Genomic DNA, 14,177 nt, shown 5'->3' with positions numbered 1-14,177 from the left:
GAATGTGGCACATAAGAAATCACACTCGACCTGTACATGTATATTCTTATGCTTAGCAATTGTTCTAATATGTAGGACGTTAAAGCATCAGTTGGAGGCAGAATACTAAATGATACAATACTAGCGAGATCAATGCAGTGATATAGTCCATCAGCCTGTGGCCTAGGGTTTCCCAAACACGGTCCTGGGGCCCCCTGTGTGTACATTTTGGTTTTTGCCCTTGCACTACACAGCTGATTAAAATAATCAAAGCTTGAGTGGATTTGAATCAGCTGTGTAGTGCTGGCAAAACAACAACAACATGCAAGACAACATTTCTTACATGTTTTTACAGGGGAGTCTGCAGATGAACCCTCATTCCTACTGATGAACCAACTAGTATATTATGACCAAGATTTCTCATTCCTGTGTGTTCTGCCCCAAAACATTCCATTGGCTTATATGGTAGGAGGGCTGAGAGTCACTGGACTAAATCAATCAACAAGCACCAGTCCATAGTCCTTGAGAAAGCAGGCTTTTCATAGATCAAGACCATTTTCTAAATGCTGCTGGCAAACAGGTTTCCAACTATCCGCAGTGTTAACCAACAGATCCACAAAATGTGGACTGGACAAAATGTTTCTGGAATTACTGTCAAAACATAATAAATGCTGAGTAGTTTATAAGTGCTGAATGTCATAAGAATGAATTGCATTCATACAGAAAATTGCATGCCTACAATGTATTTTATGCTTGAAGCCACAGAAGTAAAATCTAATGATGAGGACTAATTGGAGAGAAAAAAGCAAGGCAAATGGGTAGAGTAAGAAGCAGGACTGCACTCCATCAATTGTGTTAGAGGTCCCTTTAAACATTCTGAAGAGCTGTAATCTGACCTGTAGTTAGAGAGCTTTAGCACTCACACCAAATCCATTACACCCTATCCTCTTTCACATTTTAGTAATTTACCAGGCACTCTTATCCAGAGCAACTTACAGGAGATGTTGGGGTTAAGTGCCTTGCTCAAGGGAACATCGACAGATGTTTCACCTAGTTGGCTCGGGGATCCGAAACAGAGACCTTTGGGTTAATGGCCCAATGCTCCTAACCGTTAGGGTACCTGCCGCCCATACAACACTTCTCAGCTATATTAAATGCTGCTTTCATAGTCCTACAGTATCGTAGCCCTAAAACCATGACAATTATATCGTAAACATGACACATGGAAAAACACTATGATAAATGACAACATAATACCCCATGAAGCTGTATGAAAGCACAGCTTACACTTGTTAGTCAGCCAAACAAAAGTCCAAAATCACTGCATGTGTCACAGCAGTGTAAAGTAATAGTTCTGACTTGAGGTATGATATGTTTATGACATCATCTCTGCAAGTAATAGTCCCCACTGTTGTGTTGGAAACACACAACTATTGACAGTATACTGCGCTCAGCCTGACTAAAGGCTGATAGTAAAGGGTTAGCTATTAAAACTTATTCGGGATCGGTGTCCCGTCCACGGGACGGTTGAGCTAACGTAGGCTAATGCGATTAGCATGAGGTTAGAAGTAACAAGAACATTTCCCAGGACATAGACATACGGTATATGATATTGGCAAAAAGCTTAAATTATGATTCATCTAACTGCACTGTCCAATTGATAGTAGCTATTACAGTGAAAGAATACCATGCTATTGTTTGAGGAGAGTGCACAGTTTTGAACATGAAAAGTTATTAATAAACAAATTAGGCACATTTGAGCAGTCTTGGTACAGCATTTTTAACAGAAATGCAATGATTCATTGGATCAGTCTAGAACTTTGCACATAAACCGATGCCATCTAGTGGCCAAAATCGCAATTTCAGCTGGGCTGGAATAATACATTATGGCCTTTCTCTTGCATTTCAAAGATGATGGTACAAAAAAAATACAAAAGAACGGTTGGTTTTTTCTTTGCTTGATCTTTTACCAGATCTATTGTGTTATATTCTACTACATTTCTTTCACTTTTCCACACACCTCAACGTGTTTCCTTTCAAATGGTACCAAGAATATACATATCCTTGCTTCAGGGCCTGAGTTACAGGCAGTTAGATTTGGGTATGTCATTTTAGCCCAAAAATTTTTTTAAAAAGGGGCTGATTCTAATGACCACAAATGATATGGTAAAGCTATTGAAGAGTCACACACATTTTTTTGCTCAAAAATGTTAAGAGAAAGTTAAAGGGAATGTTACATCTTGCTAAACACTTCAGTCATGTTGATTATGTGTGTGAACATGAATTTGGTCCTCACAAGTTGCCTCCGCAGCTTAAGGGGAAGCATAGAGAAGAGATACACATGAACCCTTTTCTCTAAAGAGACATTTACATTTACTCCTTCCACAGGTTCTAGTACTGTAAAGCCATGCCCTGGGGTAAAGCCATGCCCTGGGATAAAGCCATGCCCTGGGGTAAAGCCATGCCCTGGGGTAAAGCCATGCCCTGGGATAAAGCCATGCCCTGGGGTAATGCCATGCCCTGGGGTAAAGCCATGCCCTGGGATAAAGCCATGCACTGGGGAAAAAACCATGCCCTGGGGTAAAGTCATGCACTGGTAAGCATTTCCACTTCACTGGAGCGGCTCTCATTCCATAAAGCATTTCTAAATGGACAAACTCCTGCAGCAGTATATTATTACAACTGCATTTGAAACAAACTCTGCTTGGCAAATTATAATAGCCTCTCTGCTTTCTGTGTTTTGTCATCATTACTGTTAAGAATTGACATCTGCCAACGTCTGTTTCTTACAGCATAAACTGCCTGCACATGCTACTATAAAGTTATGTTATTCTGAGTCATGTAGCACCAAGTCAATTAAGAATAGACGAGCAACAAGTATCATTTTGGAGAGGGGAATTGGCCTATACATGAGTGATAGGCTACATTCAGAGTGTACATTCAAACCAACAGAACTGTTATACAGTTATTAAACACGACTGGAGGACCTCAAATAATAATATAGTATGTGTCCTGCAGACGTTTCACAATACAAGGGTTAATGTCGCTATCCATAGCACCATGGTTCTGAAGCATCCCTGTCTCAACTGTTAGAGTCGCTGTCCAAAGCCTTGTGGTTCTGAAAACGTTATTGCATTCAGGTGGAATAAGATGCTAGCCTACAAGAGAAGCCTTTTTAATCACTGTTACACTTGAAATACTTTGTCCCATGGCTTCAGCGTTATGCTGCATATGTGTTTTGTTACTACAGAGCTGTTCATGGTTTTCTAATAGGGCATTTCCCTCCTCTTGTTACTCATGTATTTTAAAAGTCTAGCGCAGTCAGGCTAGGAGGCTGTCGAATCCTGTTGTTCGGTCATGCTATCCTTTTAGCTTCGATCACTAAATCATATCCATCTTGCGTGTTTCTGCATGCTTTCAATGGCACAGGCCACAGTTGTGAAACTGGTTTGGTCTCGTTGTATTAGCACGTGAGAACTACTAAATAAGTCCGTTACTATTCATTCGTTTTCTAGCATCAACTAAGCACGCAAAAGATAGCCTGCTTTAGCCTAGCTGATCAACTTGCTTTTGAGTTTCAGAAGGATGACGCGGTGGACAGCGAAATTAGCGCTCGTGTGTTGTGCACGTGAAAGAAACCCCCTTGCTACCGGCACTAGAGTTAAGACATGCTGGTTTTCAGGCTTTTTGAGAGTATCTTGTTCGTAGGCTATAAATAAACTGTCGATAATCTTGCTTTGTGAGTAATACTTATTACTCACAAATGGGATAGTAAGCTGTGAACCCATGCTACAATTTAAAGCCCTTGCATGTTAAGGATAGTGCTGAAACAAATAATAAGCTTCCGTTTAATTGACTTTGTAAAAAAAAAAAAAATTGAAGGCATAAAATGAGACAGATTTTAAAAAGTACAGAGAAACAAGCTAATTCCACACCAACTACTCTACTGCTACAGTGTGAAATGAAGGAGACAGTCACAGACAGTAACACTAAACATTTTGAGAAAGCACACAACAAAACATTCTCAACAATAGTAGGCTAAACGATGAGACATACTGATGAACGTGACATGCTAGTACTCGTCTTGAAACAATACAAGAGTCAGCATTTGAGTAAAAAGTCTAAAGCGTGTGTAACTTAACTTCTCCTGTTAGTCGCCAGAAGATAACACACAGACACACCACAACACCGTTCAACAAAAATACTCTAAACACATCTAACCTTCTACTTCATTTTCCATTGGTAGAGTCCCCCTGAAAAGCCAAACTGTTTCCTTTCTCTTTAAGAAGAGCAGATGTCATTCACTGGCATCCTGACCAAAGTCCAAGCATGCTGCATTTAATTTATGTGCACAGTTTCCCCAATTCCCACCGTTTCTTGGTATTAAATGATGCTATGAGTAAAACAATATCCTTGGTGTGTAGAAGATCAATAGAGCACTCATCAACAATATAACAAAGTGGAACACCGACGCGAGGGGGGAGAGAGAGAGAGAGAGCAAAAAAGACCACTCACTACTCTTTCTATCATAGCCCCCTCCCCTACACTTCATTCCCTCCTACCCCCTCCTTCCCTTGCTGCGCTTCTCTCTCCTCAGTCCCCCACTAGCCTGCAGTAAAATAAAATACATTGTTGCGAGTAGACGTCGTCGTGCGCACGTGCCGCAGGTAAACAGATGCCCTAGTTTCTCCTCCAGCTGTCGAGCTTTTAAAAGCTCGAGCCCCCTTGGCGCTCTCATTACTATTAATACATTTCGCTTTTACTTTGTAATTTTCAACTGCCGACCAACAACCAAACTGAGGTGTGTACACGTTTTGTACAAGTCGTTTTTTCTCTCGTTTGATTTTATCTTATGGAGAAAATATTCGACGCAGCCTGATATGTAGCCTACTTCGGTTCATTGTCACTTAAAGTGGGGTTGCCTTCAAATGAGCCCTTATCTCCAGTGGTAAATATCAGCTCCAGTCTATATTGAAATTATTTATTTGAAGCAAACCGCTTGTTGCCCTGTATGTCTGCGCTAGGTAGCCGTATTTACCTAACAGTGACCCTGCATTACACAGTCCCCTGGTGTTTTAGGAGGGTAGGTAGTTTTTCTACACCTGTTTACTTTCAGATTAGATGGAGTACCACCAGGAGCGGTGAGCAGCTCTGTATAGCCTAATTTGGTGCGCACTGTCTTCCTAACGAACCAGTACCCGGGTAGTGAGCGCCACCGGGACCGTCTAGGACAATGTACAGATAATTATTAACGGGTAAAAGGCTGTTCTGCAGCTCCGACACCTCAGAGTTTTCTGTCCTGTCCATGGCTCCGTACCTGCAGTGCTGCAGAGGAAGGAAAAGTGCCCCCTCCCCCACTCTGCATTATGACAAATCAAAGCAGGCAGGCAGCTGTGCCATTAGCACATCATAGCATAGCACAGCTTCAGAATGAACGGAATGGGAATTATATTATTAAGGCTTTTTAGTGATCAAATTATGGGTCATTACAGGCACCCAAATGGATAGTGTCGCATATCTGGAGTTGAGTCTTTTCTAGGTTACATTTATCTGTGGTGAAGCACGTGCAGAATGTCATTCATGCTGTGTTATACAATGCAACTAACTGCTTCATGCAGTGCATTTGGTGTAAATATGATTTCATTTTATTTTATTTTAATAGAATCATTTGTGGTGCTGTAAATGGCAATATGTGATGTAGTTTATAGTAGTCTATACTTAGTGTTGTTGGAAGGTAAATCAATTTCATATGAACCTTTAGGACCTTGGAGAGCACCCATTATTGTACTGGATGATACTAGTGTATCAACTTGTTATTTTTTCACATGTCACTGAGGTAACTCAATCAGCATGTCACTGAGGTTACTCAATCAGCATGCCACTGAGGTTACTCAATCAGTATGTCACTGAGGTTACTCAATCAGCATGTCACTGAGACTACTCCATCAGCATGTCAGTGAGATTACTCTATCAGCATGTCACTGAGATTACTCAACTAGCATGTCACTGAGATTACTCCATCAGCATGTCACTGAGAATACTCAACCAGCATGTCACTGAGATTACTCAACCAGCATGTCACTGAGATTACTCAACCAGCATGTCACTGAGATTACTCAACCAGCATGTCACTGAGATTACTCAACCAGCATGTCACTGAGATGACTCAATCAGCATGTCACTGAGATTACTCAATCAGCATGTCACTGAGATTACTCAATCAGCATGTTCATTATCATCAGACACTGCAGTCCTCAGTAAACTGCACCCCCGACCCACACACACACACACACAATTTATCCATTTTGATTTACATTGAGTTGAGCATTTCTTAACAATGTTGTATGTCTTAGAAAGGTAAACTGACACACATTCAGTCCTAATAGGTGCATGGGGAAAATATATACTTAATAGAAATGAAATTACCAGTCCAGCACACAAACAATAGCTATGTTGAATTTTTAAACATGAATGAATCAGTTCACCTCATCAATCATCTGGATCCAATCTGAATCAATTCACCTGAGGCAAGTGACCAAGAGATGCCCTGTTCTACCACCCTTGCTTAGGTTGCGTCCCAAATGACACCCTATTCCCCATGCAGTGCACTACTTTTGACCAGGGCCCTCTGACGATCCTGCCGACGAAGAAGCCGGATGATCTCATTCAATTTAGCAACAGCTCTGGTGGACATTCCTGCAGACTGCATGCCAATTGCACACTACCTCAAAATTTGAGACATCAGTGGCATTGTGTTGTGTGACTGCACATTTTAGAGTGGTCTTTTATTTCCCCTAGCACAAGGTGCACCTGTGTAATGATCATGCTGTTTAATCAGCTTCTTCATATGCCACACCTGTCAGGTGGACGGATTATCTTGACAAAGGATCAAATGCTCACTAACAAGGATGTAAACACATTTTGTGAACAGAATTTGAGACAAATAAGCTTTTTGTGCATATGGAACATTTCTGGGATTATTTATTTCAGCTCATGAAACATGGGACCAACACTTTACATGGTGTGTTTATATTTTTGTTCAGTGTAGCAGGATTAATTTATAAACACCATGTAGTATTCATGAGTGTCATCAGGAAAGTATTAGGCAACATAGACATACATCTGAAAAGTCAGCAGTAAACCTGTCATTTTTGGACATGAACAGATTGAGAAAATACATATAGTAAATGATTACCATACATGGCAAAAGAGATGATTCCAAATGAAACCACAAGGCAAAATAACCATCAAAATGCAACCACAAGCCAAAACCATTACCTATGCAATTGCCAAGCCAATTTCAAGCCACTGAGTGGGAAAGGGGAATGGGTTAACAGATCAGACTTGTGTTTTCCCTCAACTCCTTAGTTTAGCCCCTCCTAAACTGGTCCTGTGAATGTGCCAGTGAGGCAGAGAGAGAGTGAGTTTACCATATGAATGAATGGCGGAGGGATACACTGGTTCCACCGTGCAACGCCTGCCTGGGAGCTGACAACTCCTGATTACTCACTCCCACTCCCTCAAGGGCCGTCTGCAATGCAGCTGTCCCGTCAGCTCACTCGCTCCAGTCCATCCCTCTCCTCACCATGCCCTACTTTATCCTGTCAATGCACAGTCGTATTGACACTGCAGTAAGTGTGCGACTGTGGAGCTCGGTCCCCCCCCCACCCCCCCCCCACCCCACCACACACACACACACACACACACACACACACATACATACATACAAACTGGTATATACACCTGCTTGTGCTACCAACATGAACACAGAGATAAGCATCCATCTCCCCCTACCATTAGTCTAAATATACTAATTCACAAGATTTCCTGCAGCAAAACCCTTGGGTCCTAGTCTTCATTGTGCAGCCAATCACAGCTTCCATGTGTGCCCAGTAACATACACTCATGTATGTCATAGAAGTCCAAGATCAACTCAATTTCTAATGAAGGTGATTCAATACAGCTATTAGATACAGAGGAGAGGGTGAGAGAGAAAGAGAGAGAGAGAGAAGGCACGAGGGCAATACAGAGGAGAGGGAGAGAGAGAGAGAGAGAGAGAGAGAGAGAAGGCAAGAGGGCAATACAGAGGAGAGGGAGAGAGAGCGAGAGAGACAGAGAAAGGTCAGAGGCAGATCGACTTTCTCTTACCGTCCAGTGAGAGCCAGTCGTGTTGTGAAGAAGGCAGTGAGGACAGGGCGCGGGCCTTATACTCAAACACCACTGAGTTAGAGATGATCTGGTTACTGGCTGTCACCTGCAGCGTCACCAGCCCAGTGTCATGAGCTGTGGACAGAGACAGACAGACAGAGGGAGTCTGAATCAGACGCTTCACTGATAACTGCTACAACTCTTAACACTCTTGACCCTAAACCCCTGTAGACCTAGGAACATTATACTATTCTTCTTAAAACATCTCAGTGTCCAGTGAGACACAATCTCAACTTAGGAACCTTCATGTAATGTATGCTGATCTCCAGAAACCAAATTAGAAGTCTAAAAGAAAATGACTGATATCCCTGATAAATAGACTGTGTTTTTAGTCGACTGTGGTGGAAGGATACAGGAGGTGTGGCAGGCCAGGCCAGTGAGGCCAGTCTTACCTGGGCAGTAGCAGCGCAGCACCCCCGGCTGGATGAGAGAGGCAGGGACAGCGACCTGGTCAAACAGGCAGTTGTAGTTAGAGCTGGCCTCCTGCCATGGACCAGTGATGAGCACCTTCACTCCTCCCTGGAACAGATAAACACACAGACTCACAGAGCGGGAAATGGATAAACTGAATCTATACTAGATATGAGGGAGCGAGTGTGATTTTGGCTATTATTTAATGTCATGCTGCCATCTAGGGGAGAGCAATAGGAATAACATGATCACACAGTGATGTATCCTCAAACTGCATGAAATCTAGTGAAAGGGCTGCCATCTCATGGGTGAACATTGTCATTGACATTACACAGACTTTTATTGTCTCTGTGTTCTATTTGACTGGGCTGCCATCCTGTGGTTGGATAGTGATTTTACAGACATTTTTCTGATTGACCAAAGTGGTCGCCATCTTGTGGTGGAACAGTGTCATTGATGTTACACAGACTTACACTCTCTGTACATTACATTATTGAGCTGCCATCCCGTGGTTGAACAGTGATCTTACAGATAATTCAAACTATGTTGATATGTGTGTTTGTTGGTAGGAGTAAAAAAAAATCTGTCTGACTAAAATAAAACTATTTAGTAATTAAATTAGAGTATAATTATAGTTAAAGGAGGAGAACATGCACTAACAGTGTGGTGGAGGCTCACCTCAGGGTAGGACCACTCAGGGGAGTAGTCAGTGACGATGAAGAGTCTTCCAGTGGCCTGCAGCATACCCAGAGCCCCCTGGGCCACGGCTGCAGACACAACCTCCGCCACGTGCATGTAGGCCAGGGAGCCTGGCTCCACCCCTGCACCCCCGGCCCCTCCACCAAGGGACTGGGGGCTGCAGCAGGGCTGGAGACAAAGCTCTGAGGGGCTGTATCCTGCCCCCCGGGCCCCTCCTACCCCCCCGTCCTCCTGGTCCTGCTGAGGAGCTCCGCTAGGTGTGGCCTGGCCATCTGAGCGGTGGTTGCCCACCAGCTGGTGGGTGTAGAGGGCTCCTCCGGCCGTCATGTTAGCTCCACTACCGTCCACAGAGATGAAGTCATTGATAAGGTCAGAGAACTGGTTCCCAAAGGAGATGTCGAAGTGGTCCAGGCTGATCTCCATGCCTCCCCCTCCTGCTCCCCCGTTAGAGCCCGCTCCGCCCAGGCCCTGGTGGGGGCCCACGGTGTTGTAGAGGCCCTGGACCATCCCAGCCCCCTGGAGGAGGGGCTGCAGCTGCTGCTGTTGCTGGGAGCGGTTGCTGCCGTCATTGTTGACGCCATTTCCGTTGTGCATGGCCACTCCTTTCCCTCCACCTCCCTGACTTCCTCCTCCGTCGTTGGTCTGCTGCAGGTAGTGCTCTGCACCTCCCCCCTCTTGGTTGCCTCCTCCACAGGCCTGGAGGTGATCTCCAGGCTTCAGTAGACCCTCTCCGTTCTCTGTTCCCCCGGCCTGGCCTGAGCTCACGCTGCCTGGCTGCTCCAGACCCACCACCTCCTCATGCTCCGGCCCCAACCCAGGGAAGCCCCCCTGGTACTGCAGGAGCTGGAGAGACCCAGGCCCCTGCCCTGGCCCCTCGGTGGGGGAGCCCCCGTTGCAGTTGGCCCTGTGCTGGCCCTGGTGGTGGTGGTGGAGATGGCCGTTGCTGCCAGGGGAGTCCGTCTTGACCACCTGCAGGCTCATGTAGGCTGTGGAGTCGTGGGAGTTGTGCTCCATCAAGTGAGTCTTCTGGCCCATGGAAGACCTGCCCTGCTGGGCCTGGCCGGACTGCTGGGTGTCCTGGAGGAAGAAGCTGGGCGAGTGGCTCTGGTGGGAGAGGTGGGGGCTGTTCATAGCCTGGCCATAGCTCACTGTCCCAGCCCCGGACGAGTAGTCCTGCTTGGCATCGATGGCACTGAAGTCCATCTGCTCCAGGGTAGTGCTGGGGCTCAGGCCTCCTCCAGAGGGCAGCAGAGAGCCTGCAGGGGTCAGGCCGAGGGAGCCCTGTGCTGAACCTGCCCCAGAGGAACAAGACACACCTCCTCCACAGCTCACCACCACCCCCACCTGGTATCCCTGCTCGGTGGCCAGCTGTTGCTCAAAGGACATGTCCTCCGTCTTGATGTTCTTCACCAGAGCAGAGTTGAAGCTGTATCCAGAGTCTGACATGGAGGGAGAGCGCTGCATGCTGCCATTGGTGCCGTTGGAGGAAGAGGAGGAGGAAGAGGAGCTGCCATCCCCCTTCAGCCTGCTGCCCCCATAGGTTTGGCCCTGCTTGGGGTTGTTGAGAAAGCAGTCAGGGTCGAAGTTCATGGTGGTCTCAGGTATCTTCATGCCTCCGTTATCCAGACTGCTGGATAGGACCAGCTCTTCAGACACCCCGGCTGCAGACAGCATGGACAGACCGTCTGCTCCCCCCGCCACCCCGGGAACCTCCCTAACTCCTCCGCTGGGGAAGGCAAACTTGTGGCTGTCTGCCACAACACCGGACAGCACCAGGCCCTGGGAGGCAGCGTCGGGGCCCATGAGGTGGGTGTTGGGGCCCCCTGTGGGGGACATGCTGTAGACGGGGTCTCCGGTCACCTCGGACATGAAGACACTTTGGGACATGACGGCGGCTACGTGGCCCAAGCCCGTCACCACGGGACTGTCAGCCATGTCTGGATCGCTGTTCAGGCCGCTGCTGATGGACACAGGGGAGTTCTGGGTGGTGTCTGGGACCTCCACCTGGTTGGTAGAGGACACCTCTGTGCTGTTCTGGTGCAGGAGAACAGGCTTGTGGACCTTGCCGTTGCGTTTCTCTCTGGCGCTACCCCCTCCTCCCCCTGAGCTCTTCCCTCCTCCTCCTCCCCCTCCTCCATGGCTGCTGTGCTCGGTCTTGCCCTCAGACACGTCGTTGTTCTGGACCTCAGAGTGACCACTGCTGTAGCCTCCACGGGGGTCCACCTTGGGGGAGATGATGCGGTGTTTGGCGCTGTTGCACTTGTGATGCACGCTGCTCCCTGCACCTGTTAGAGGGAGGAAGGAGAGGTTACTAAGAGACAGCATTAGATACAGTAGAAGTCATCAATCATCTACAAAGAATGTAGAAGGATACAGTGAATCTTGGTGACACAAACTAATTCTGTGGGAAGGCTTTGAATGACTTGTTACAACAGTTCATCAGAATTCATACTATACCAATAAGAATACTTCCTGTTATTTTGAACCTAAACAAATCACCTGGAAACACATGTAATTATCCAAGGAATTGTAATTCAAGTAATCATTTGATTGATTGGTGTTCCTTTTGATACTATTTGAACTTTTATCAATCCAAAAAGAGAGAGCCATGACCCTGACACTTTCACATTGACTCTGAGCATGATGTATGAGCTTAAACCTCTTCTCCTTCTCCCTACCTTCTGTCCTTCGACTTCTCCTACCCATCTCCCCTTTCTCTCTCACCCCCTATCCTCCTGCCCCTATCTACCCCCTATCCCCTCCCCCTTACCCAGGGTGCCCGTGCAGAGGCAGTTGTGGGTCCGGGGAGGTGGCTTGGTTTGGTGGCTGTCCAGAATCTGCTGCACCAGCTGCTCCACTGAGAAGCCAGAGCTGCTGTTCCCGTTGCTACAAGTCCACTTGATGCCATGAACTGCCGGGAGAGAGGAGGAGACACAGACGTCAGCCAGACAGCCACTACCACCAGCCAGCCAGCCACGCCAGCCCCCCTCCCCACCACCACCCGCCTCACTGCACACCACCACACCGTACACTACTGACCCACCTATATATTTATATATATATCACTAACTGTAAGTCGCTCTGGACAAGAGTTTCTGCTAAATGACTAAAATGTAAATGTCCAAAAATAAGTATATTTAATACAGTCCCTCACCACCAACCATGCCAGCCCCCTTCCAATCACCACCACACACTCTACACTACCGACCCACCCATACACCCCCTTAATACACTGTACACTACTAACCCACCCATACAGCCCCTTAATACACTGTACACTACTAACCCACCCATACAGCCCCTTAATACACTGTACACTACCGACCCACCCATACACGCCCTTAATACACTGTACACTACTAACCCACCCATACACACCCTTAATACACTGTAGACTACTAACCCACCCATACACCCCCTTAATACACTGTACACTACTAACCCACCCATACACGCCCTTAATACACTATACACTACTAACCCACCCATACACGCCCTTAATACACTATACACTACCGACCCACCCATACACCCCCTTAATACACTGTACACTACTAACCCACCCATACACCCCCTTAATACACTGTACACTACTAACCCACCCATACACCCCCTTAATACACTGTACACTACTAACCCACCCATACACGCCCTTAATACACTGTACACTACTAACCGACCCATACACGCCCTTAATACACTGTACACTACTAACCCACCCATACACGCCCTTAATACACTATACACTACTAACCCACCCATACACCCCCTTAATACACTGTACACTACTAACCCACCCATACACCCCCTTAATACACTGTACACTACCGACCCACCCATACACCCCCTTAATACACTGTACACTACCAACCCACCCATACACCCTCTTAATACACTGTACACTACTAACCCACCCATACAGCCCCTTAATACACTGTACACTACCAACCCACCCATACACCCCCTTAATACACTGTACACTACTAACCCACCCATACACGCCCTTAATGCACTCTACACTACCGACCCACCCATGCACCCCCTTAATACACTGTACACTACTAACCCACCCATACACCCCCTTAATACACTGTACACTACCAACCCACCCATACACCCCCTTAATACACTGTACACTACTAACCCACCCATACACCCCCTTAATACACTGTACACTACCAACCCACCCATACACCCCCTTAATACACTGTACACTACTAACCCACCCATACACGCCCTTAATACACTCTACACTACCGACCCACCCATGCACCCCCTTAATACACTGTACACTACTAACCCACCCATACACCCCCTTAATACACTCTACACTACCGACCCACCCATACACCCCCTTAATACACTGTACACTACTAACCCACCCATACATCCCCTTAATACACTCTACACTACCGACCCACCCATACACCCCCTTAATACACTGTACACTACTAACCCACCCATACACCCCCTTAATACACTGTACACTACTAACCCACCCATACACGCCCTTAATACACTCTACACTACCGACCCACCCATACACCCCCTTAATACACTGTACACTACTAACCCACCCATACACCCCCTTAATACACTCTACACTACCAACCCACCCATACACCCCCTTAATACACTCTACACTACCGACCCACCCATACACCCCCTTAATACACTGTACATTACTAACCCACCCATACAGCCCCTTAATACACTGTACACTACTAACCCACCCATACAGCCCCTCAATACACTGTACACTACCGACCCACCCATACACCCCCTTAATACACTGTACATTACTAACCCACCCATACAGCCCCTTAATACACTGTACACTACTAACCCACCCATACAGCCCCTTAATACACTGTACACTA

The 14,177-nt window shown here is 46.4% G+C and overlaps 1 protein-coding gene across 9 annotated transcripts in view; it reads right to left on the bottom strand.

Moving 5' to 3' along the window:
• The window catches only part of LOC110532462 (calmodulin-binding transcription activator 1), a 617,258-nt gene that overhangs the window by 25,926 nt on the left and 577,155 nt on the right, over positions 1-14,177 (bottom strand). For 5 of the 9 annotated variants that reach the window (XM_036988465.2, XM_036988466.2, XM_036988468.2 and 2 more), the window contains 4 exons: positions 12,068-12,208; positions 9,277-11,582; positions 8,580-8,706; positions 8,128-8,262 (listed from right to left, as the gene is read on the bottom strand). In XM_036988465.2, the coding sequence (XP_036844360.2) occupies positions 8,128-8,262; positions 8,580-8,706; positions 9,277-11,582; positions 12,068-12,208 (2,709 nt within the window). The remainder of the gene's footprint in view (positions 1-8,127; positions 8,263-8,579; positions 8,707-9,276; positions 11,583-12,067; positions 12,209-14,177) is intronic. The other 4 variants (XM_036988471.2, XM_090184911.1, XM_090184913.1 and 1 more) reach the window with 1 other exon arrangement.

Source organism: Oncorhynchus mykiss, chromosome 9 (assembly GCF_057628025.1).
Source record: "Oncorhynchus mykiss isolate SJ-2025 chromosome 9, ASM5762802v1, whole genome shotgun sequence".
Classification (NCBI taxonomy): Eukaryota; Metazoa; Chordata; class Actinopteri; order Salmoniformes; family Salmonidae; genus Oncorhynchus; species Oncorhynchus mykiss.
Note: the sequence above shows the minus strand (reverse complement) of the source record. Positions and strands in the feature narration are given on the sequence as shown.